General features: G+C 44.6%; 1 protein-coding gene across 5 annotated transcripts in view; it reads left to right on the top strand.

Annotated features, from left to right (window-relative positions):
* The window catches only part of dennd1a (DENN/MADD domain containing 1A), a 152,760-nt gene that overhangs the window by 53,155 nt on the left and 72,634 nt on the right, over window positions 1–26,971 (top strand). For all 5 annotated transcript variants that reach the window (XM_071351864.1, XM_071351866.1, XM_071351863.1 and 2 more), the window contains exons 4-5: window positions 10,370–10,419; window positions 12,999–13,118. In XM_071351864.1, coding sequence (XP_071207965.1) covers window positions 10,370–10,419; window positions 12,999–13,118 — 170 coding nt within the window. The remainder of the gene's footprint in view (window positions 1–10,369; window positions 10,420–12,998; window positions 13,119–26,971) is intronic.

The following is a 26,971-nucleotide window of genomic DNA, read 5'->3' as shown; positions in this document are numbered from 1 at the left end:
AAATGCCACTGAGCTCTTCAGTAAGGCCATTCTACTGACAATGTTTGTCTAAGGAGATTGCATGGCTGTGTGCTCTATTTTATACACCTGTCAGCAATGGGTGTGGTTGTTATAGCCGAAATACACAAATTTGAAGGGGTGTCCACATACTTTTGTATATACAGTGCCTTCGGAAATTATTCAGACTTTTTCCACATTACGTTACAGCCTTATTCTAAAATGATTTAAATAATTCCTCAGCAATCTATACACAATACCTCATAATGACAACGTGAAAACAGGTTTTTAGAAATTTTTGCAAATGTATTAAAAACAAAAAGCGTATACCTTATTTACGTGATTATTCAGACCCTTTGCTATGAGACTCGAAATTTAGCTCAGATGCATCCTGTTTCCTGATTATCCTTGAGATGTTTCTACAACTTGATTGAAGTCCACCTGTGGTCAATTCAATTGATTGTACATGATTTGGAAAGGCACACACCTGTCTATATAAGGTCCCACAGTTGACCGTGCTTGTCAGAGCAAAAACCAAGCCATGAGGTCGAAGGAATTGTCCGTAGAGCTCCGAGACAGGATTGTGTCGAGGCACAGAACTGGGGAAGGGTACCAAAACATTTATGCAACATTGAAGCTCCCCAATAACACAGTGGCCTCCATCATTCTTAAATTAATTATTGATTGGAACCACCAAGACTTCCTAGAGCTGTCCGCCCGGCCAAACTGAGCAATCGGGGGAGAAGGGCCTTGGTCCAAGAACCCGATGGTCACTCTGACAGAGCTCTAGAGTTCTTCTGTGGAAATGGGAGAACCTTCCGGATGGACAACCATCTCTGCAGCAGTCCACCAATTAGGCCTTTAGCGTGGGCAGATGGAAGCCACTCCTCAGTAAAAGGCACATGACAGCCCGCTTGGAGTTTGCCAAAACGCTAAAGGACTCTCAGAACATGAGAAACAGCATCATGCTGTGGGGATGTTTTTCAGCTGCAGGGACTGGGAGACTAGCTCAGACTGGGGCGAAGGTTCACCTTCCAACAGGAGAACGACCCTAAGCACATAGCCAAGACAACACAGGAGTGGCTTTGGGACAAGTCTCTCAATGTCCTTGATTGGCCCAGCCAGAGCCTGGACTTGAACCCGATCGAACATCTCTGGAGATTGATGAGAAAATAAAACAATTTAATACATTTTATAATAAGGCTGTAACCTAAGAAAATGTGGAAAAAGTCTGAATACTGTCCGAAGGCACTGTATAGTGTAGCTTCCCCCAAACTTCAAACTCACTCGCCGCCTATGAGAGAGACGCATGCTAGATAGCTAGACTACAAGCTATCTAGCTCTAATGTTGGCCAACTTAATATTGTTGTTAACATCTGGGTGGCATAACAGCTAAACTAAACTTGAAATTAGACTTACCATTGATGAAATGATCGGAGCAGACCCTGTACTGACAACTGTCTGGGTTCAGGTCTTGACGGGGAAAAAGGTATCTTTTTTTATCAGTTGTCTTTCCTGCCTTGTTAGAGCATCCAAATACGGCACAGAAATAGACCATGGTAATTAATCAAGTAGTTTTAGGCATTGTTATCATGCAGCTTGGAGTAGCCACTTAGCTGTTGTTGTCGAAAGAATTGATTTATTGGTCTTCCAACATGGCCGCCAGGAGGCATCGTAGGTCACCTGGCAACCCTCTATATTAAATCATATGTTAATCTAGTTATATCTAGTTGGGTATCTTCTAGTTAATATAATTGAATCTACTTTGAAGGCGACTGTGAAAGTGATGGGATAATTGGAGGAGTCAGGACTTCAGCTTCATAGCCCCAGAAAGCCTAGTTCACTTCAGGGCCCATTGCAATAAAACCTGAACAATTGCAATAGAAATTTTACTCAAGTTGACGTTCTCCTTGTGACGTGCAATTCTCCAGAGTACACTGCTATTTTCCTGTCTCTATCTCCTAAAGGCACTGACTTTTGGAGACATTTGGAGAACGCCAGAAAAATAACAACGAGGTTGCGCTTCATCCATCCGCGAACACGGTGTCCCAGCTAATGACTTGTTGTTTTGTTTGTTGTCGTTGTTTGATTTCTGTCTTCCCTTTTCATCATTTTTTTCATTATTTTTCATGTCATCTGTCCACACTGTGGGGTGAAGTGCTGACACCGTGCCTTTTTGCAGAGTGGCTGCGCTGGTAGTAATTTAAAATCCATAACTGTATAAAAGGGGTCTCATTGAGACAAATGAGAGTGCTGCCTGTGGTATTACAGCTAATGAGGGGCCTCGGCGCTCTGCTCTGTTTGCACAGCACCGTCCTCCTCCTAATGAAGTAGCAATATGGCTGCCTTTTATTAAAGCATTTCATGAGTCGACTGCGGATGTCTCATAGAAATGCTCTCTATCTCATTGAAATGTCCCCGCACGCACGCACGCACGCACGCACGCACGCACACACACACACACACACACACAGACACACACACTTTATAATTACTGGAGTGGTCACTTGGCCGTGGCTTGCTATATAAAACAGGCAGACAGGCATCGAGACATTCAGTTACCTAAGCGACTTTGAGCGTGGTATGATCGTCGGTGCCAGTGCGCGCCGGTTCCAGTATCTCAGAAATGTCCAGCCTCCTGGGCTTTTCACTCACGATAGTTGCGTCCTGCTGATGGTAGAGTCAGGATTTGGTGTAAGCAGCATGAGTCCATGGCCCCATCCTGCCTGGTGTCAATGGTACAGGCTGGTGGCAGTGGTGCAATGGTGTAGGGAATGTTTTCATGGCACACGTTAGGTCCCTTGATCAAAATAAAATCAAATTGTGTTGGTCGCATACACATTTAGCAGATGTTATTGCGGGTGTAGCTAAAATATTGTGCTCCTAGCTCCAACAGTGCAGTAATATCTAGCAATACACATGAATACACACAATACCAATTGAGCAACATTTACATCCCCTCAAAGAATTCAGTATGTTCTGGAGGCAAAGCGGGGGTCCGACCCGATACTAGATGGGTGTACTTAATAAACTGTGTGTGTACATTTGCTATTATCGCTTTTTAAAAAACAACAAGATCAACATTTCATACTGCAGCGTTTTCTCTTTTTATGTGGTGGCCACATTTTGTTGCTACTGAGGTTTTATTATTGTTGGAACTTGAATACGTGCGTAAAGACTCTGTGAGGGCAGTGAGTAATTGGGAGGTGTGCAGTGGAAGGAGACCCTGTGAGGGCAGTGAGTGATTGGGAGGTGTGCGGTGGAAGGAGACCCTGTGAGGGCAGTGAGTGATTGGGAGGTGTGCAGTGGAAGGAGACCCTGTGAGGGCAGTGAGTGATTGGGAGGTGTGCAGTGGAAGGAGACCCTGTGAGGGCAGTGAGTGATTGGGAGTTGTGCAGTGGAAGGAGACCCTGTGAGGGCAGTGAGTGATTGGGAGGTGTGCGGTGGAAGGAGACCCTGTGAGGGAAGTGAGTGATTGGGAGGTGTGCAGTGGAAGGAGACCCTGTGAGGGCAGTGAGTGATTGGGAGTTGTGCAGTGGAAGGAGACCCTGTGAGGGCAGTGAGTGATTGGGAGGTGTGCGGTGGAAGGACACCCTGTGAGGGCAGTGAGTGATTTGGAGGTGTGTAGTGGAAGAAGACCCTGTGAGGGCAGTGAGGGATTGGGAGGTGTGCAGTGGAAGGAGACCCTGTGAGGGCAGTGAGTGATTGGGAGGTGTGCAGTGGGAGGAGACCCTGTGAGGGCAGTGAGTGATTGGGAGTTGTGCAGTGGAAGGAGACCCTGTGAAGTGCTGAAGGGAATAGAGACTCGGAGACACAGGAGATTGTCCTGTTGATTGGCGTACTGGTGTGTGTGTAGTGTCCGTCTCCCCTTCATCCATCCGGCCCCCCTCCATCTCATTTAGTTTGGGGAAGTAAAAATGTGTGGTCGAGTGTGTTTGTGTGTGCATGTGTGTGTGTGTGTGTGTGTGAACATTGTGGGTGTGTGTGTGCCCCTACATGCCTGTGTGAGAATGTGACCGTCTTGTCAGGGAACCGTTCCTGGGCCCAATTATCTGTGGCCAAACTGAGCCCATCGAGGCTGGAGGTAAGTCCACCAAGCCCCTATGAGCTACCATCGCTCCACTCCCCACAACCCCTCTGGCCCCATTGATGTTAGCAGGCAGGGTCTGGAGAATAAGTGCTGCGAGGCAGTATGTCAGATGGGTTTGATGTACTGAGTGAAAAGGAGGGTTGGATGGTTGGAGCTCAGAGATGGAAGGGGGGTTGGGTTGCCGGGTTGGAGTTCAGAGATGGAGGGGGGTTGGGTTGCCAGGTTGGAGTCTCTGGGAAGGGGAGGCCCCAGGTGTGGCGAGTCCCAGCCAGGGAGGCAGGAAGTGTCAGGGTAGCACAGAGCCCAGCTCCGACAACCAACCACACACACACACACACACACACACACACACACACACACACACACACCACTATCCCACCAGTATAGCTGTTATGAGGTTGGGCAAGAGAGGGCTGGGGGGTGGGGGAAGTTACAGCAATTAAAACTAAGGTGTAGTCCACAGGGGTTTAGTGGGGGGGGGGGGCAATAAGGCAAATCGCACGACAACTTGCACTCGGGGACAGGGCACACACACACACTACATCCCTCCATCCACCTCCCCCCCTTCGAAATCTGTTTCCTATTCCTGGGGCTGAATGGCTAAGCCGTCCCTGTGCCTAAATAATGATGGATGATTATTGCTCTCCGGACATATGACGACATATGCACTTGTTAAAACGAACAACCCCATCATTTCTGTGAAATAGCTTCTCTGCATCATTCTGAGTGACGAATTCTAATAGATGCTTTCCTATGCAAGTGCTTGGCTACTTCTGCTATTAATACTACTACTACATAGTCTAGTGACTATTAGAATTGTGTATGATACCACTTAAAATGACAGAAGTTTTATTGGTTTATAAGTTTCTCTGCTGTATGTTTTCATCTTTAGTTTGTTGTTTTGTGAGGGCGTAGATGTCTCAGCCTTTTCTAGTGTGCTGTTCTAGTGTGCTGTTTGCAAGTGTTTTAAATCCTTGTTGTTTTATTAGGAGGCTATGTAATGCACTACTTCATTTAATATACATACTGTATTTGCATGTGTTTCTAGTTTTTACCTGAGTGTGTGTCTCAGTTTTGTATGCATGTAATACACATTCAAAAAGTAAGCGGAGTGCTTGGCCTCATCCTTCCATTCTGACTCCCCTCCCAGTCACATCATAAATAAACACATCATTTATCCCTTTCAAATGTCAAAAACAACAACATTTCCTGCCATAGGCAGGTGTTTGTCATGTACAGGGGAACTGCACTAAGACCAATCCTTAGAAGACTTTGACTTATAGTAAGATTAAATCCATTTTGACATATTTCTTTAAATGCAATTAGTTTTATGGGAAATTAAATAACTAAACCCCATTCTCTGGTGAGAACGAGTGATCGGCGCCTCCCCATCCCAGTAGATAGGAGGAGTGGAATGACAGACGGATCTGAAGTAGAGGGGTGGAGATGGTGCAGGTGCAACCCCCCCATAACTCTCAGCTGTTGAATCATTATTACAATGATTAATTAGAAATGGTATTGACAGGGTAAAGCCCCTGGTGTTGGGAATGGTATTGACAGGGTAAAGCCCCTGGAGTTGGGAATGGTATTGACAGGGTAAAGCACCTGGAGTTGGGAATGGTATTGACAGGGTAAAGCCCCAGGTGTTGGGAATGGTATTGACAGGGTAAAGCCCCAGGTGTTGGGAATGGTATTGACAGGGTAAAGCCCCTGGAGTTGGGAATGGTATTGACAGGGTAAAGCACCTAGAGCTGGGAATGGTATTGACAGGGTAAAGCACCTAGAGCTGGGAATGGTATTGACAGGGTAAAGCCCCAGGTGTTGGGAATGGTATTGACAGTGCAATGCCCCTGGAGTTGGGAATGGTATTGACAGGTTAAAGCCCCTGGTATTGGGAATGGTATTGACAGTGTAAAGCCCCTGGTGTTGGGAATGGTATTGACAGAGTAAAGCCCCTGGAGTTGGGAATGGTATTGACAGAGTAAAGCCCCTGGAGTTGGGAATGGTATTGACAGGGTAAAGCACCTGGAGTTTTCTGTATTGTGTTTCTGTTGGGAGTCTTGTATTAGCCAGGCTTGGGGAAATGAAAGGGAGTCAGAAGAGCTTAAATCAATTGAAATGAAGATGAGAATAGAACATGAGGGGTGTGTGGGTATCATACCGTTTGTATTTCGAAAAACCCGGTATAAACGGTATATCGCCCAAGCCTAGTTTAGTCTCATGTTTCCTGAGGGGTGTGTGGGTTCAGTCTCATATTCCCTGAGGGGTGTGTGGGTTCAGTCTCATGTTTCCTGAGGGGTGTGTGGGTTCAGTCTCATATTCCCTGAGGGGTGTGTGGGTTCAGTCTCATATTCCCTGAGGGGTGTGTGGGTTCAGTCTCATGTTTCCTGAGGGGTGTGTGGGTTCAGTCTCATATTCCCTGAGGGGTGTGTGGGTTCAGTCTCATATTCCCTGAGGGGTGTGTGGGTTCAGTCTCATATTCCCTGAGGGGTGTGTGGATTCAGTCTCATATTCCCTGAGGGGTGTGTGGGTTCAGTCTCATGTTTCCTGAGGGGTGTGTGGGTTCAGTCTCATATTTCCTGAGGGGTGTGTGGATTCAGTCTCATGTTTCCTGAGGGGTGTGTGGATTCAGTCTCATGTTTCCTGAGGGGTGTGTGGGTTCAGTCTCATATTCCCTGAGGGGTGTGTGGGTTCAGTCTCATGTTTCCTGAGGGGTGTGTGGGTTCAGTCTCATATTTCCTGAGGGGTGTGTGGGTTCAGTCTCATGTTTCCTGAGGGGTGTGTGGGTTCAGTCTCATGTTTCCTGAGGGGTTTGTGGGTTCAGGCCATGACTCAGGCCCTGACTGGAACTGTTTGTTGCTAAATGGAACCGGCCAGCTTCATAAGCCCATGTTAGTCATAGGAGTGAGTCAGTAACCATCAGACTAGCTTTGCCCTTTCAGACCGCAGGTTCGCGTTTCTTGTCACAAATCTTGTTTTGGAGGCAGCTATTCAGTGGTCACTAGCTGGCACAGTCACAAAGTCATGAAATCTGATTTTAAACCTAACCTTAACCCTAACATTTAACCACACTGCTAACCCTAATGCCTAACCCTAACCTTAAATTAAGACCAAAAAGCTATTTTTACAATGTAGCCAATTTTGACTTTGCAGCCGGCCTATCTAAGAGGAAAATGCTTAGTTCTGCCTCCAGGACAAGACTCATGACAATAAACGTCAACTTGTTTTCAGAGCAGGGAATTCAAGCCAAGGGAAAACACTTGATTCAAACCCTTATAAACTGTCACAAAGCTGTCTCCTCAGCTAGCCTGTAGAAGGTTTGCGGTTTGTGTCAAGTCGTTTGGCCTAATCTTTTGAGAGGGATCATGACAGTTTACGGCTTGGCTAATACTAGTAGAGAGGTCTAGTGAATAAGAGTTGGAGGTCAGTTTTACTGACTAAAAATGGTGTGTTATTATTTAACTTCCTCAGTTTCATAACAGATGTGTGTGTGTGTTTAATGCATGTGTGTGAATGTGCATGCTATATGTGTGCTGTTGTCATGGTGACATAGTTACATCAGTGCCTGTGCCTCCCTCTCTTGAATTATTATTATTTTTTGTACTTTTTACCCCTTTTTCCTCCCCAATTTGGTGATATCCAATTGGTAGTTACAGTCTTGTCCCATCGCTGCAACTCCCCTACGGACTCGGGAGAGGCGAAGGTCGAGAGCCGTGCGTCCTCCAAAACAACAAGACCCTGCCAAGCTGCACTGCATCTTGACACACTGCTCGCTTAACCCGGTAGCCAGCCGCACCAATGTGAACTCCAGTCTTTTTTATTATATCACACCTCGCTCCTCTCACCTTTCACTTGTTTTTCACCACACCTGAACCACCACCTGCCCACCGCGTCCCATGGCGGCCCCAAAGCATCATGGTAGCTAAGGCCTCACCAACCAGGTGCCACCGACTCACCCTCATCTGCTGCCATGGCGATCAGTGAGCTGAGTCAGTAATTGGTTGTCCACCCGGGGGTGGAGGTCTTGGGGGACTACAGGCTTGAAGCTCTCTGCTGCCTGGCACTCTTGTTTGTCCCTCCATCTGGTTCCGCCAGGGCCTCAACACGGCTGTGGTAGCCCACCAGGGAGCGGTGTTAATTTCGTCAACAATAACTATGACGAATAATACTCGTCAACAACCTATTTTTCCATGCTAAAACTATGACGATAACAAGACGACATGCCCTGGGAAAAAACTATCTTACAAATTACTTTATATTTTAATTTCACGTGAACCTTTTTATCCATGTTGTCCAATCAGAAGCATGCATGCAGAATATTTCATGCAATCCTCTCATTGGCAGAATGGACATCTTTCAGTTGCATGGTCTGATTGAGCTTTTCTGGGCAGCTCTCCCACACAGCTCCCAGGAGGTCACTTCAGTCACTCGTCAATCTTTTGTACTGATGCGAAGGCAGGACACTGGACCTCTAAATAACCTCAACTAGAAACAATGTTTACTCTCTCTCTTACTTTCATGTAGGTTCTTTTTTCTTTGATCACATCAGAAACTCTATTTTCCAGTGTGAACTTTTATTCATTCATCTGTTGCCGCTCTCGCTCCACAGTTGCTTTTTTCCTATGAGAAATGTTTACTATTATGAGTACAGTAATACTTCAGGCATTTTTGTAAAGCTCAAATTATCCCGTTTTCAAGGAAACCTCTGTTATTTACCTCCTTGAGGGTTATGATGGGGAGAAAATCTGAGCTGTAAATTGTTTAATCTGTAGCCAATGCTTTATAGCGTATATGCTTATTTACGGCCGGCATTGGTTACAATCTGCCGCAATGTTGCCAGCTAAGGTATACCAGGAGATAGTAGGCCTAGTTGGACAACGCTATCTGAATGTGCACATGATGGAAGTTAGAGGTAGCCTAAATATTCATTATTTAATAGAAAAAAATGCACTCAGTATTATGTGACTAAAATGGCTGTGACTAAATCTAGACAACAATTCTCCAGAGTTTTAGTTGACTGAATAACTAAAACTAAAGAAGGATGAAATGGCTAAAATATAACTAAGACTAAAAGACATGTTAAAACTAAGACTTAAACAAAATGAGCACGGTCAGAGAGCGCCCTGGCTGGGTATGACTCTCTCCTCTGTCTACCAAAAACCCAGGCCCCAGCCTGCTCTGTTGTTGTCCGGCCTAGTTGCTAGTCTGAGCTCTCCTGGGCCCCTGTGTTACTCATTCTCTCTCTTTCTCTCCACTTTCTTGCTTTCTTCCCATCTCTCTTCCTCTCTCTCTCCCTCCCTGCACCTCTCTTTCTCTCGTTGTACCCCTCCACCTTTAATTTTCCCTATTTTTCCCCCTCACTTCTTGCTCTATCACATAGCTCTTTCTCACTCCACCACTATTTCTCTCTCTCTCTTTTTCCTTTTTTTGCTCTGTCCGCTCGCTATTCCTTCTTTCTCTTCCTCTCACTTCTCTCTCCCTCCCCCTCTGTCTGTCTTTGTTAGTTTCCCCATAGTCCCAGGGCCCTAATCCAGGGGTCCCCGACTCCCTGTGTTGGAGGGACACAGCTGAGAGAGAGAGAGAGGTGGCCAGGCAAAGCCCCTGCCTGCCAGCCTTCTATCCCCTCTCCCCCTCACCTCTTGCCCCATGCTGATCTGTGATTCCCCTGGCCTCCCTAGTATCCCCCACCCACCCCCCTCTACCCGTTCCCCGCTGGTCCCCTTGGATCCTGCCGCTCGCTCCCCTTTCACTGTTGCCCATATGTTGGGGCAGCTCCCCCCCCCCCCCCAGGGCCCTGTTAACACTGCTCAGACACACACACCCCTCCCTACCCACCTCCTCAACCAAACTCCCACCACACCACCGCCGGCTTCATTTGTTGCCATTGTGTTCTTTTCTTTTTCCCCACTCTTCCATTTTTTTTTTATCCTCGCCGGTACAATTGTCTTTGATTGACCCGCTCCCCCTGTCAATGTCTCTCTCTCCTCTACTTCCTCTATCTCTCCTTCTTTCTCTCCTCTACTTCCTCTCTCTCCTTCCTCTATTTCTCCTTCTCTCCCTCCTTTCTTTGTCCCCCTTTACACCTTAATAGATATTTTCCTTCACCTCCTTCTCTGCCCTCTGCCCTCATCTGTCTCTGATTTCTCCAGGCCATGCACTGTTATATGGTGTGGCGCAGTTAATACTTAGATTTATAGGCTCCTTTAGATGTATAAATGTTCTCTCTCGCTCTCTCTCTCTCTCTTCTCTCCCTCTCTGTTCTCTCTCTCTCTCCCCCAACAGGAAACTCTTCAGACAGTCCCCAAGTTCTGCTTCCCCTTCAGTGTGGACAGGTACGTTTGTTATAACACACACACACACTCCCTCCCCTCTCGTCGTTTGTAATGCCGCACAGCCGGCAGCCGTGTTCTCCGGAAGCTTTTTGGAGAGTTTAAGGTCCTAGACCCCCATAACACACACACACACCACCCCTCTAGGGAAGTAATGTGTCTCTTCAGAGTGTGATTTACCAAACCCAGCTGGTGGCTAGGCCCGAGCTCTCTCCTGTCCCCCACTTGGTTGAGAGGGAGCTACTTTTAACTATTTTATTATGGCCTATCAAATGCCCCCCCCCCCCCCCCCCCCCCCCCCCCAGTACAAAAATACATTTTAGAATTTGTCGCAGTAAACTAACACTAAATTATACTATAGTTAATTTGTGTCTCAGACTGACAACACATACAGTATGTGACTTAAAGGTACACTATGCAGAAATCGCTCCACCATTTCCTGGTTGCTAAAATTCTAATAGTTTTCCTCATTTCTGTTTATGTGCCAAAATATCAGGTATAGTGTAGAGAATCATTGTACCATCTGAACCGCAGTGAAATATATTTTGAATAACCACAAAATATTGTATTTTCAACAGTTTGAAGCTGGTGTACAAAACCCAAAGTAAAAGATGCAAAAACAAAACTCAAGACCGGGAAGCATAGAAAAGCGCACGTAGAACTTATCTACAACTTCTTAGACTTGCTTTCAATAAGAATGAAATCTATAACTCATTGAATTTGGTTGGGTCACCCAAAAAGTTACATATTGCAGCTTTAACTCCACAGCTACACACTAGCTTGTCCTATTCCTTAGCTTGACAGTTATCACACCTACAACAAGAGAGATGGTTTGGTTACTTGGAAACTGAATGTTCTCACCTCTTACACATGCACAGTCTCCACACAATATGCTACAACCTGCATCATTAGAGAGAGAACACTACTCTGGTGCTAGTGAAGTCCCTGAGTGCTATCGCCATCTACAGGAGAGATGAGGAATCACACGCATGGTGACCGCAGTCACTCCAGTCAATATCAACAGGAGTGACACATACCATGGAGGAGAAGGCAGGGAGGCAGCGAGTGGGAGGAAAACTGTGTGTGTGTGTGAAGCTGTTTGACATTTCCTCCCGCGTCCGTCTCTTTCTCTTGACACTGGCTCTACTTGCTCATGTTGAGAAATCCATGGGTCAGAAGTAGCTTCACTATCATCTTAACACACACACGCACACACACGCACGCACACGCACACACAGCCCATTATTCCGACCTCTTGTCACACGAGAGAGAGAGAGAGAGAGAGAGAGAGGCTGCCCGCTAGGCTTCTATAGTTAGCCATGTGACACGCCGACTCAGGGCATTCTTGTCACCCCGGCTACTGGCCATGCCACACATCCACACAGCCATCCACACAGCCACCCACATATCCACACAGCCATTCACTACTATAGGGTGGCGCACACAGTCAAGCTTACCGTATGCTTCCCAGTGGGAAACAGTTTGCGCATATACAGTGGCGCACAAAATTATTGACACCCTTGATAAAGATGTGTAATAATGAATGTATAAAGTAAATAATTTAAATACTGAGCTATATGTATGCAAAAAAACATTTGGGAAATGTAATTATTTTATACTAATACAATTGCTCAGAGAAAGAGGTTTTGTAATGCGTTTTTTCTCAAAAAGTTAGGGGTCAAAATTATTGACATCCCTAAAGATACTTATAAATAAAGTAGTCAATAGTGTAGTATTTGGTCCCATATTCCTAGCACACAATGACTACAACAAAATTTTGTAACGTTTTTGTATTTGGCAGGGTCTGTTTTGGCTGTTTGAGCACACATATTTTTGGTAGCCGAAATCAACGCCCCTTCGTCAGTGATTGGTCGGTCAACATTAGGGATTCTTCAATTAAGTGTGGCAAAGGGTCTGAATACTTATGTAAATAAGGTATTTCTGTTTGACATTTTTTATAAATTAGTCAAAATGTCTAAAAACCTCTTTTCGCTTTGCCATTATGGGGTATTGTGTGTAGATTGATGAGGGAAAAAAATATTAGATCCATTTGAGAATAAGACTGTAACGTAATAAAATGTGAAAAAAGTCAAGGGGTCTGAATACTTTCCGAATGCACTCTATGTCTCGACGTCTCAAGGAAGACAAACAGTAATATCGCCGCTTCTTTCTAGTTATTCAAGCTAATATTTAAGGGAGTATGCAAGGCACAGACATTCAACTCCACCTAGCCGAGTTCTGCTAGGAGCAAACCTAACCTACTATGCGGACGCTTTCAGCCAGCAACCCTCCTAAATGGACTGTTGCCCCTAGGTACTCTACCTACGATGCTAATACTGATAATGATGATAACACTAGCAATAATAACGACACCTTTATACAGAAAGAACTTTAAAGGGCACGACTTTGTGTAAAACGAGAAGCGTTCTCTTTCGTTCTCTCCTCCTGCTCGAATTCCTTCTCTCTCTCTACCTCCCCTTCTTTCTAGGCCAGATTACTGTTGAAAGGACTTTTGATGTAAAAACTGCTTTATGGATAAATTTGTTTGATTGATTGCTTCCCATCCTCTCTGTCTGATGCAGTCTGTCGGTGAGCCAAGTGGGCCAGAACTTCACCTTTGTTCTGACGGACATCGAGAGCAAGCAGCGCTTCGGCTTCTGCCGCCTCTCCTCGGGGGCCCACAGCTGCTACTGCATCCTCAGGTGAGACCCCTTTGTGTGTGTGCGTGTGCGTGCGTGCGCTTGAGAGAGAGAGAGAGTTTCCTATATGCCCGGCGTACCACAAGGTACAGTGTCGGCACCATTAACCTTGGATTTTTAGATTTTAGTCATTTAGCAAACGCTCTTATCCAGCGACTTACAGGAGCAATTAATACAACAGAGAATTGTGTGTTCGGGGGGGGCATCATAATGCATTATACATGTTGTTTTTAAGTCAGTTGTTACTATTCTATAGTTGGATATTCTGCATCATCATAGCAGAGAAAAAGCAAAGGGAGAGAGACAGCCAAGTAGCATTGGAAAAAGTGGAGCTACAGGACAGGACAGGTTAGGACAGGACAGAACAGGACAGAACATGTTAGAACAGGACAGATTAGGACAGGGCAGGTTAGGATGGGACATGTTAGGACAGGAGATGTTAGGAAAGGATGGGTTAGGACTGGTTAGGACAGGACAGGTTAGGGAACAGTACAGAACAGGACCGGTTCGGGCAGGACAGGTTAGGACAGGACAAGCATTACAGAGGGTCCTATGGACTCTTAAATCTGAGTAGTGACTGTACCTTCACAAGTGGCTTTTCACATTCTCTGTGGGCAGAAGTCAGGCCGTGTTCTCTGTTCATACACACCCACTCACTCACTATCTCAAACATTCTCTCCAACACATACTGAATGCAACATCACCCTACTTTCTACCAAGTCATCCTCTGTTGACCACCAATGGGCTCCCGAGTGGCGCAGTGGTCTAAGGCACTGCATCTTAGTGCTAGAGGTGTCACTACAGATACCCTGGTTAGAATCCAGGCTGTATCACAATCGGACGTGATTGGGAGTCCCATAGGGGCGGCACAAAATTTGCCCAGCGTTGGCCGGTGTAGGCCGTCATTGTAAATAAGATTTTGTTTTTAACTGACTTGCCTAGTTAAGTAAATAGCGCATGATTCGCGGACGGCCTGGGTCTTGGTGGGGGGTGGTGAGCTTAGAGGGAAGTGACCCTGGGTCTTGGTGGGGGGTGGGGGGTCTAGAGGGAAGTGAACCTGGGTCTTGGTGGGGGTGGGTGAGTCTAGAGGGAAGTGACCCTGGGTCTTGTTGGGGGGTCTAGAGGGAAGTGATCCTGGGTCTTGGTGGGGGGTGGGGGGTCTAGAGGGAAGTGAGTCTTGGTGGGGGTGGTGAGTCTAGAGGGAAGTGATCCTGGGTCTTGGTGGGGGTGGTGAGTCTAGAGGGAAGTAACCCTGGGTCTTGGTGGGGGGTGGGGGGTCTAGAGGGAAGTGATCCTGGGTCTTGGTGGGGGGTCTAGAGGTTAAGTGAGTCTTGGTGGGGGTTGGTGAGTCTAGAGGGAAGTAACCCTGGGTCTTGGTGGGGGGTGGGGGGTCTAGAGGGAAGTGATCCTGGGTCGGGGTGGGGGGTCTAGAGGGAAGTGAGTCTTGGTGGGGGGTGGGGGGGTCTAGAGGGAAGTGATCCTGGGTCTTGGTGGGGGGTCTAGAGGGAAGTGAGTCTTGGTGGGGGGTCGTGAGTCTAAAGGGAAGTGAGCCTTGGTGGGGGGTGGGGGGTCTAGAGGGAAGTGATCCTGGGTCTTGGTGGGGGGTGGTGAGTCTAGAGGGAAGTAACAACACTTCAAGACCTGAGGATGTGGCCTGATTGTTAGTGTGTTTGCACATACGCCTGTGTGTGCTAGTTTTATCGGTGTGTGTGTTTTAGTTATTATTATAATTTTTGGGGGGGCTCATCCACCACCCCCCCTCTTCGGAGGACAAAAATAAACTTTGTTTTTACATATTTTTCTTTTGTTGTTACATGTCCATTCTACACACATTTTACAGTAGTTATATAGCAACAATAAAGTCATTTGATACATTTCATATACAGTCGTGGCCAAAGGTTTTGAGAATGACACAAATATTAATTTCCACAAAGTTTGCTGCTTCAGTGTCTTTAGATATTTTTGTCAGATGTTACTATGGAATACTGAAGTATAATTACAAGCATTTCATAAGTGTCAAAGTCTTTTATTGACAATTACATGAAGTTGATGCAAAGAGTCAATATTTGCATTGTTGACCCTTCTTTTTCAAGACCTCTGCAATCCGTCCTGGCAATTTGTGGGTTTTTGTTTGTCCACCCGCCTCTTGAGGTTCTCAATGGGATTAAGGTCTGGGGAGTTTCCTGGCCATGGACCCAAAATATTGATGTTTTGTTCACCGAGCCACATAGTTATCACTTTTTCCTTATGGCAAGGTGCTCCATCATGCTGGAAAAGGCATTGTTCGTCACCAAACTGTTCCTGGAGGGTTGAGAGAAGTTGCTCTCGGAGGATGTGTTGGTACCATTCTTTATTCATGACTGTGTTCTTAGGCAAAATTGTGAGTGAGCCCACTCCCTTGGCTGAGAAGCAACCCCACACATGAAGGGTTTCAGGATGCTTTACTGTTGGCATGACACAGGACTGATGGTAGCCCTCACATTGTCTTCTCCGGACAAGTTTTTTTCCGGATGACCCAAGCAATAGGAAAGGGGATTCATCAGAGAAAATGACTTTACCCCAGTCCTCAGCAGTCCTCAGCAGTGATGTTTTCCTGGAGAGAAGTGTTTTCTTTGCTGTCCTTCTTGACACCAGGTCATCCTCCAAAAGTCTTCGCCTCACTGTGCGTGCAGATGCACTCACACCTGCCTGCTGCCATTCCTGAGCAAGCTCTGTACTGGTGGTGCCCCGATCCCAGAGCTGAATCAACTTTAGGAGACGGTCCTGGCGCTTGCTGGGCTTTCTTGGGCGCCCTGAAGCCTTCTTCACAACAATTGAACCGCTCTCCTTGAAGGTCTTGATGATCCAATAAATGGTTGATTTAGGTGTTATCTTACTGGCAGCAATATCCTTGCCTGTGAAGCCCTTTTTGTGCAAAGCAATGATGACAGCACGTGTTTCCTTCCAGGTAACCATGATTGACAGAGGAAGAACAATGATTCCAAGCACCACCCTCCATTTGAAGCTTCCAGTCTGTTATTCGAACTCAATCAGCATGACAGTGATCTCCAGCCGTGTCCTCGTCAACACTCACACCTGTGTTAACGAGAGAATCACTGACATGATGTCAGCTGGTCATTTTGTGGCAGGGTTGAAATGCAGTGGAAATGTTTTTTGGGGATTCAGTTCATTTGCATGGCAAAGAGGGACTTCATCTGATCACTAACGTTCTGGAGTATATGCAAACTGCCATCATACAAACTGAGGCAGCAGACTTTGTGAAAATTAATATTTGTGTCATTCTCAAAACTTTTGGTCACGACTGTACATTACATCTAGATGGATAGTACTAATACATTATTCGGTCATAACTATTATAGAATATGAGCTTTGTGTGTGTGTGACCTGAGAATAGGGCCTGATTGTGTGTGTATGTGTGAGTGTGCATGTTTGCACATGCCCCTGTGTGTGTTAGAAAGAGTACGGGAGTGTGTATTTATGTGTATCTAGTTTTATCTGTGTGTGTGTATGCACGCATGTCACTCTGATGGAGCAGCAGCTGTAGTATCTCCACTGGTTAGAGAGCCAAGCCACCACCGCTTTGGGCAAAGGCCGGAAAACGTTCCCGGATATCCCATCACTCGGGTGCTTTGAAATCCGACCACTCCAACCTCAATGTTTTGTCTCTGACTAGTAATTCCTTTGTGGTCCAGAGGCCACCCTTCCCCTCTCTACTGATTTCTGTCTCTGTGTATGCTGGAAGAAGTACCTGGATCAGTAAGCGGTATATGTGTTGTTCAAAAACTAGGGACTATTTTGACTCCATTATTTATATTTTTGAAGGTGGATAAAATATGAATGCTGACAAAAATCATTAGAGTAATGTGAGAATCCGTTGCTCTCTTTCAGTCTCAGAGCTATTTCTCTCTTTCATTTTCACTTGATTTTTCACTTGATTGATATCTGCCTTTCTATTTTTATCTTGATCTCTTTTCATCCCCCCTTCTTCTCTTTCTCTCTCTCCTCCCTTCTCTCTCTCTCACCCCCCTCTCTGTCTCCCTCTCTGTCTCTCCCTCTCTCTCTCTCTCTTTCTGTCTTTCTCTGTCTCTCTCTCTCTCTTCCTTCTGTCAATGTCCACAGCTAATCTAACCAGTCTCAAACGCAGGATGCACATACAGTAGTCAGACTAGAGGCATGTACACAGAACAAAAATACAAATGCAACATGCAACAATTTCAAAGATTTTACTGAGTTACAGTTCATATAAGGACATCACTCAATGGAAATAATTTCATTAGGCCATAATCTATGGATTTGACATGACTGGGAATACAGATATGCATCTGTTGGTCACATATACCTTAAATAAAAGGTAGGGGCATGGATTAGAAAACCAGTCAGTATCTCGTCTGACCACCACTTGCCTCATGCTGCGTGACACATCTACTTCGCATAGAGTTGATCAGTCTGTTGCTTGCGGAATGTTTTCCCTCTCCTTTTTAATGGCTGTGCGAAGTTGCTGGATATTGGCGAGAACTGGAACACCCTGTCTTACACGTCGATTCAGAGCATCCCAAACTTGCTCAATGGGTATCATGTCTGCTGAGTATGCAGGCCATGGAAGAAGAAGTACATTTTCAGCTTCCAGGAATTGTGTACAGATCCTTGCGACATAGGGCCGTGCATTATCATGCTGGAACATAAGGTGATGGCGGCGGTAGAATGGCACGACAATGGGCCTTAGGATTTTGTCACGGTATCTCTGTGCATTTAAATTGCCATCGATAAAATTAAATTGGGTTCATTGTCCGTAGCTGATGCCTGCCCATACCATACCGCCACCATGGGGCACTCTGTTCACAACTTTGACATCAGCAAACCGCTCGCCCACACGACGCCATACACGTGGTCTGTGGTTGTGATGCCGGTTGGACGTCCTGCCAAATTCCCTAAACGACGTTTGGTAGAGAAATTAACATTCAATTCTCTGGCAACAGCTCTGGTGGACATTCCTGCGGTCAGTATGCCAATTGCACGCTCCCTTCAAAACTTGAGACATCTGTGACATTGTGTTCTGTGACAAAACTGCACATTTTAGTGGCCTTTTATTGTCCCCCAGCACAAGGTGCACCTGTGTAATGATTATGCTGTTTAACTTCTTATGGCTGAGATCCCGTTAACGGGATCCACTTGACAACAGCTAGTGAAAGTGCAGGGCGCCAAATTCAAACAACAGAAATCTCATAATTAAAATTCCTCAAACATACAAGTATTTTACACCATTTTAAAGATAAACTTGTTGTAAATCCAGCCACAATGTTCGATTTCAAAAAGGCTTTACGACGAAAGCACACCAAACGATTATGTTAGGTCAGCACTTAGTCACAGAAAAACACAGCCATTTTTCCAGCCACTAACCTTTGATGATCTTCATCAGATGACACTCATAGGACTTCATGTTACACAATACATGTATGTTTTGTTCGATGTAGTTCATATTTATATCCAAAAATCTTAGTTTACATTGGCGCGTTATGTTCAGTAACGTTTTGCATCCAAAACATCCGGTGATTTTGCAGAGAGCCACATCAATTTACAGAAATACTCATAATAAACATTGATAAAAGATACAAGTATTTTACATGGAACTTTAGATAAACTTCTCCTTAATGCAACCGCTGTGTCAGATTAAAAAAAAAACTTGACTGCCCTTAACCAGCACAAAAACATCCTGTGGCGTTCTGCATTAGCACCGAATAGCCCCTGCGATATGCAACTTTTCAGGGAAGTCAGCAACCAATATACACAGTCAGTTAGGAAAGCTAAGGTTAGCTTTTTCAAACAGAAATGTACATCCTGCAGCACAAATTCCAATAAGTTTTGGGACACTGTAAAGTCCATGGAGAAAAAGAGCACCTCCTCCCAGCTGCCCACTGCACTGAGGCTAGGAAACACTGTCACCACCGATAAATCTACGATAATTGATCATTTCAATAAGCATTTTTCTACGGCTGGCCATGCTTTCCACCTTGCTACCCCTACCCCGGCCAACAGCTTTGCACCCCCTGCAGCAACTTTCCCAAGCCCCCCCGCTTCTCCTTCACTCAAATCCAGACAGCTGATGTTCTGAAATAGCTGTAAAATCTGGACCCCTACAAATCAGCTGGGCTAGACAATCTGGACCCTCTCTTTCTAAAATTATCCTCCAAAATTGTTGCAACCCCTATTACTAGCCTGTTCAACCTCTCTTTTGTATCATCTGAGATCCCCAAATATTGGAAAGCTGCCGCGGTTATCCCCCTCTTCAAAGGGGGAGACACTCTAGACCCAAACTGTTATAGACATATATCCATCCTGCCCTGCCTTTCTAAAATCTTAGAAAGCCAAGTTAACAAACAGATCACCGATCATTTCGAATCCCACCTTACCTTCTCCACTATGCAATCTGGTTTCCGAGCTGGTCATGGGTGCACCTCAGCCATGCTCAAGGTCCTAAATGATATCATAACCGCCATCGATAAAAGACAGTACTGTGCAGCCGTCTTCATCGACCTGGCCAAGACTTTCGACTCTGTCAATCACTGCATTCTTATCGGCAAACTCAATAGCCTTGGTTTCTCAAATTACTGTCTCCCCTGATTCACCAACTACTTCTCAAATAGAGTTCAGTGTGTCAAATCGGAGGGCCTGTTGTCCGGTCCTCTAGGGGTGCCACAGGGTTCAATTCTCGGGCCAACAATTTTCTCTGTATATATCAATGATGTCGCTCTTGCTGCTGGTAATTCTCTGATCCACCTCTACGCAGACGACACCATTCTGTATACATCTGGCCCATCTTTGGACGCTGTGTTAACAAACCTCCAAACGAGCTTCAATGCAATTAAACACTCCTTCCATGGCCTCCAACTGCCTTTAAGGTCAACCGATTAATCAGCATGGCCGATTAATTAGGGCCGACTTCAAGTTTTCATAACAATCGGTAATCTCCATTTTTGGATTACATTGCACTCCACGAGGAGACTGCGTGGCAGGCTGACCACCTGATACGCGAGTGCACCAAGGAACCAAGGTAAGTTGCCAGCTAGCATTAAACTTATCTTATAAAAAACAATCAGTCTTAACATAATCACTAGTTAACTAGCTTGTCCTGCATTGCAAATAATCAATGCGGTGCCTGTTAATTTATCATTGAATCACAGCCTACTTCGCCAAACGGGTGATGATTTAACAAGCGCATTCGCGAAAAAAGCACTGTCGTTGCACCAATGTACCTAACCATAAACATCAATGCCTTTATTAAAATCAATACACAAGTATTGCCGATTTAGTTCAAATAAATTAATGTTAGCAGGCAATATTAACTAGGGAAATTGTGTCACTTCTCTTGCGTTCTGTGCAAGCAGAGCCAGGGTATATGCAGAGGTTTGGGCCGCCTGGCTCGTTGCGAACTGTGTGAAGACCATTTCTTCCTATCGAAGACAGTAATTAATTTGACAGAATTGTACATAATTATGACATAACATTGAAGGTTGTACAATGTAACAGCAATATTTAGACTTATGGATGCCACCCGTTCGATAAAATACGGAACGGTATTTCACTGAAAGAATAAACGTTTTGTTTTCGAAATTATTTGAGAATATTAATTTGTATTTTTTTAACCTTTATTTAACTACGCAAGTCAGTTAAGAACAAATTCTTATTTTCAATGACGGCCTAGGAATAGTGGGTTAACTGCCTTGTTCAGGGGCAGAACGGCAGATTTTTACCTTTTCGGCTCGGGGATTTGATCTTGCAACCTTTCGGTTATTAGTCCAACGCTCTAACCACTAGGCTACCTGCCGCCCCGACCATAGGCTTGTGTTTCTGTGTGTTTATTATATTATAATTAAGTCTATGATATTTGATAGAGCAGTCTGACTGAGCGGGTGTAGTCAGCAGCAGGCTTGTAAGCATTCATTCAAACAGCACTTTCCTGCGTTTGCCAGCAGCTCTTCACAATGCTTGAAGAACAGCGCTGTTTATAACTTCAAGCCTATCAACTCCCGAGATTAGGCTGGCAATACTATAGTGCCTATAAGAAGTCAATGGTATATGAAATACAAATGGTATAGAGAGAAATAGTCCTATAATTCCTATAATAACTACAACCTAAAACTTCTTAACAGGGAATATTGAAGACTCATGTTAAAAGGAACCACCAGCTTTCATATGTTCTCATGTTCTGAGCAAGGAACTTAAACGTTAGCTTTTTTACATGGCACATATTGCACTTTTACTTTCTTCTCCAACACTGTGTTTTTGCATTATTTAAACCAAATTGAACATGTTTTATTATTTATTTGAGACTAAATAGATGTTTATTTATGTATTATATTAAGTTAAAATAAAAGTGTTCATTCAGTATTGTTGTAATTGTCAATATTACAAATTATATATAAAAATCGGCCGATTAATTTGTATTGGATTTTTTTGGTCCTCCAATAATCGGTATCGGCGTTCATAATCGGTCGACCTCTATTTTAAATGCTAGTAAAACTAAATGCATGCTCTTCAACCGATTGCTGCCCACACCCTCCCGCCTGACTAGCATCACTACTCTGGACGGTTCTGACTTAGAATACGTCGACAGCTACAAATACCTAGCTGTCTGGTTAGACTGTTAACTCTCCTTTCAGACTCACATTAAGCATCTCCAATCCAAAATGAAATCTAGAATCAGCTTCCTATTTCGCAACAAAGCATCCTTCACTCATGCTGCCAAACATACCCTCGCAAAACTGACTATCCTACCGATTCTTGACTTCGGCGATGTCATTTACAAAATAGCCTTCAACACTCTACTCAGCAAACTGGATGCAGTCTATCACAGTGTCATCTGTTTTGTCACCAAAGCCCCATATACTACCCATCACTGCGACCTGTATGTTCTCATTGGCTGGCCCTCGCTACATATTCGTCGCCAAACCCACTGGCTCCAGGTCATCTATAAGTCTTTGCTAGGTAAAGCCTCGCCTTATCTCAGCTCACTGGTCACCATATCAGCACCCACCCGTAGCACGCGCTCCAGCAGGTATATCTCACTGGTCATCCCCAAAGCCAACACTTCCTTTGGCCGCCTTTCCTTCCAGTTCTCTGCTGCCAATGACTGGAGCGAATTGCAAAAATCACTGAAGCTGGAGACTTATATCTCCCTCTCTAACTTTAAGCATCAGCTCTCAGAGCAGTTTACCGTTTACAGTTTACCAATCTGTAAATAGCACACCCAACTACCTTATCCCCATATTGTTATTTATCTTCTTGCTTTTTTGCACCCCATTATCTCTACTTGCACATCATCATCTGCACATCTATCACTCCAGTATTAATGCTAAATTGTAATTATTTTTCCTCTATGGCCTATTACCTTACCTCCCCTACTCTTCTACATTTGCTCACAATGTTCATAGATTTTTCTATTGTGTTATTGACTGTACGTTTGTTTGTGTAACTCTGTGTTGTTGTTTTTGTCGCACTGCTTTGTTTTATCTTGGCCAGGTCGCAGTTGTAAATGAGAACTTGTTCTCAACTGGCCTACCTGGTTAAATAAAGGTGAAATAAAAAATAAATAAATATCCTCTTCATGTTAATTCTTGGTGGCCCAGTCACACAATGTACTCTAGAAACAGCAATAATTGAAACCCATGCATATGTTTGAGTTTTATGTCAGAGTCAGATGGATACTGCTTTGTAGCTTTCTAACCAGCACCCTAATCCAAAATCTGAACCTTGTTTCTGGGCTTCATGGGGGTGAAACTTAGCAAAGCCATCTTTTTGTCCATACGCATGGACTGCTAGCTGTTTGCTAATAGGATTAGCCCAATATGGAATTTGCAGATCACCTATATGACCGGGTCCTCTTTCTATTCTCTCTAATTGGAAGTTCCCAGTAGTTATTTACCTGTTTTTTTGGCTAGCTCTGGTGAGTAGGCTAGCTCGCATCACCTCAGGGAGGGCCCTATAAATTTTTTCTCTTGCTGTTTCTCTGGCTCTCTTTCTCTGTCCGTCTGTCCCACTCCCCAGAGAGAGTGCAGGGTCGTCCATTTTGTTTTAATTGAGCAGAAACATGTGAAGGGATCAGAAATATCTCGAAGGATTAGGGGGTTTGGGGGAGAGTGCGAGGGAGGGATGAAAACTGAAGTCGGGGCCCACCCCCGCGGCTCACTTCATGGAGCAAAACAAGGGTGCTGCTGGGTATGAATGTAGTTAACGTGACCTCTGAACCCGCCGAACTGTTGACATGGAAAGCAGCCAGGGCCGCGTCCACAGAACGCCTTTTGTTCATCTCATTTACCCTCCCTCGTCCTCTCCTGTTTCTCCACTTTGAGGGAGGGATAGAGGGAGGGGGGTAGAGAGAGAGAGTTGGCAGCTCGGATGGGAGGAATGCGAACAGGGAGCCCCCTTTTCTTTTCCCAGGCTTTAGAAACAAGTGGTGGGCCCTCTCAGAGCAGGAACAGCACGTCCTCTGTAGCAGGTTTGCTCAGGCTCAACTCAATCGACACTGACAGGTTCCTGGCCTGGCCAGGCCAATTGGCAGAGCATGGGGGAGGGGGGCAACATGGGGCTGGCTGGCTGCATTTCGTGTTGTTGTTTGGGGGAAGGGGGGCAGTGGGGTGACTACAGGATAACAGGGGTAGTGGAGGGCACACCTGTGAGGCAACAAGGTTGGTTGGATTGTGAATGTGACAGGCATGTTCATTCATGACTTTATAGGTGCATTCTCTAGGTTCTTTGTTTACATTTTATTTGGTTTGATTGTTAGTTTGATTGATTATATTATTATGTGTTTATTGACCGTACCGTGTTAACTTTTAGCAAAGATTTGAGGTAAACAATTATCATCTAAACTTTGAGCATTGAATGTTAACATTAGTTCCTTGACTCCAGTGTCACTGGTTCATAAACAGAACTTGTTTGGACACTGCTATATTTTCATTAATTTTGTGCTCAGTATGTAGACTAGTTCTTCTGTGCACTAGTTGTCAAACGATACTCTAAATCGACTAGGGCTGACCACATTTATTTGACTGGTCGATAGATTTTTTTAGTCGAGCAGTGGCAAATAAATATAAAAAAATTATGGCACACGAGACACCTGTCTGATTCACACCTGTCTGATTCACACCTGTCTGATTCACACCTGTCTGATTCACACCTGTCTCGGTGGACTAATCCATTGCAGAAGCTGTGGGGATGGCACACCAGTATCACCAGTAGACATTTACTGTTAATTTTCATAATTTTTCATCTACACTGTTTGTTTGGTTACAGTCATTTCTGTTACTGCATTAAATATATTATTATTACAGTCTTACCATTGTCATTGTTGGAGTGGACACGTTGTTTACAGAGCGCACAACCTAGGCTACACAAAAAGTTTGGGTTTATTTCATTCCATTTACGAGTTGTCAATTTATTCATTGTCTTCTGTTTGGGGCGCTCCTGTCAATCTTGAGTAAGGACACACTACTGTTTACGCATAGAAGTAGCCCTAGGCTACCTGGCCTGCACGCAAATGTAGGCCTATAAATGTGCCCATCTGGGGATCTAATACTATTTCTGATTGTCTTAACGCTCTATCACTGTGGAGCTTCTCAAGTCATTTTTTCTTCGCCTCACACAGAAAGTAAACAAAGTCTGTTTTTTCATCCATTGAGAATGACAATAGTTCCTCAATGTAACCTATTTGAAAAATCTTTCCAGCTCTTTAGATAACCACTCAGCATGAAAGGGGAAAAAATGTCATGCTCTGATCCAGTGGAAACGTCATAAAATAGGCCTACCTGATTACTTCTTATCCCTTGCGCAAAATAGCCTACAGCTGTGTCTGTCTGTCTGGAGCTTACAGGTGCAGGAAACTCCTGAAGGCTGGATCAAGTTAATAGTTGATACAATGTTTCAAGTTCCTTGCAGACAGGCCATGGGTAGCCAGTGTGACTTAAAGGATATTTATTTTTGTCAGGATATTTTGTACCTGGGGGCTGCAATGTTTTTTTTGTTGGCTTTATGTAGGCTATTTTTACATATTGGCAATAGAAGTTACTTTTAGATTTCTATAATTTTCATTTAGATAGAATTTTGATTAATCACATGACTTTGCTTCTTAGATATGAAGACTTTATTATAAATTAAATGAAAAAGTTCCATGAAAATGTGCTTATGATAATCATAACTGGCACGCAGATCAGTAGAAATGGTACGATAACTTGGAAATGGAAAAGGTTTTCGACCTCTGTTATAGCCTATTACCGGCAACTTTAGAAGTGTAATGGTAGAATCTGTGAAGGCCAGCAGCAGCGGGAGGAGGAGGATCCAGAACAGGGTTTTTTCTTCTGGTTAGGCTTTATTGATATCTGGCTTCCGCTTTAGTAACTTTGAAGAATCTCAAATATAAAATATATTTGGATTTGTTTAACACCTGTTTTTGTTACTACATGATTCCATATGTGTTATTTCATAGTTTTGATGTCTTCACTATTATTCTACAATGTAGAAAATAGTTAAAATAAAGAAATTAGTAAGTGTGTCCAAACTTTTGACTGGTACTGTATATCATACACTACAGTTGAAGAACAATGGGAGATAAATTCTGCTTTGAAAGTTGATAAACTTGTAACCCCACTTTTGAGAAAATGGCCCTTGAATGTTTTGTAACACCTACTGGAGAGCTCTTCTTTGTCTACGCCCATTCTGCATCGTTCACACCCTCTTAAGCCTTAGCCCCACCCATCTCTTTAAGGATTCACATGTGAGGCCATGTGCTAAACAGAGTGAGTATTCTAGTGTACTAAACAACCAAAGATTTCAAGATTAAAGTCTGGTTTATACTACGTCTATCGACATGTCTGTAGACAATTGTCACAGTGACATCATGAACATTCTATTGTCGTCCGACATCAAACTTGTCCTTGTCGTTATAAAAAAGGATAAACACAAAAACGACAGGTGGTCCAAAATTTTAACACCAATAAACCCTTCCGTTTAAAAATGTATTTAGTATACACTACCGTTTAAAGGTTTGGGGTCACTTAGACATTTCCTTGTTTTTGAAAGAAAGCACATTTTTTTGTCCATTAAAATAATTTCAAATTGATCACAAATACAGTGTACACATTGTTTATTTTTATTTATTTTTTAATTTTAATTTTTTATATTTTTTTATATTATCCCCTTTTCTCCCCAATTTTCGTGGTATCCAATCGCTAGTAATTACTATCTTGTCTCATCGCTACAACTCCCGTACGGGCTCGGGAGAGACGAAGGTCGAAAGTCATGCGTCCTCCGAAGCACAACCCAACCTAGCCGCACTGCTTCTTAACACAGCGCGCCTCCAACCCGGAAGCCAGCCGCACCAATGTGTCGGAGGAAACACCGTGCACCCGCCCCCTCGGTTAGCGCGCACTGCGCCCGGCCCGCCACAGGAGTCGCTGGAGCGCGATGAGACAAGGATATCCCTACCGGCCTAACCCGGACGACGCTAAGCCAATTGTGCGTCGCCCCACGGACCTCCCGGTCGCGGCCGGCTGCGACAGAGCCTGGGCGCGAACCCAGACTCTGGTGGCGCAGCATAGCACTGCGATGCAGTGCTCTAGACCACTGCGCCACCCGGGAGGCCCGTGTACACATTGTTAATGTTGTAAATGGCTATTGTAGCTGGAAATGGGTAATTGTTATGGAATATCTACATAGGCATACAGACGCTGATTAAAGAAGCAATAAAACTGGCCTTCTTTAGACTAGTTGAGTATCTGGAGCATCAGCATTTGTGGGTTCGATTACAGGCTCAAAATGGCTAGAAACAAAATAGCTTTCTTCTAAAACTCGCCAGTCTATTCTTG

Source organism: Salvelinus alpinus, chromosome 18, assembly GCF_045679555.1.
Source record: "Salvelinus alpinus chromosome 18, SLU_Salpinus.1, whole genome shotgun sequence".
Classification (NCBI taxonomy): Eukaryota; Metazoa; Chordata; class Actinopteri; order Salmoniformes; family Salmonidae; genus Salvelinus; species Salvelinus alpinus.
Note: the sequence above shows the minus strand (reverse complement) of the source record. Positions and strands in the feature narration are given on the sequence as shown.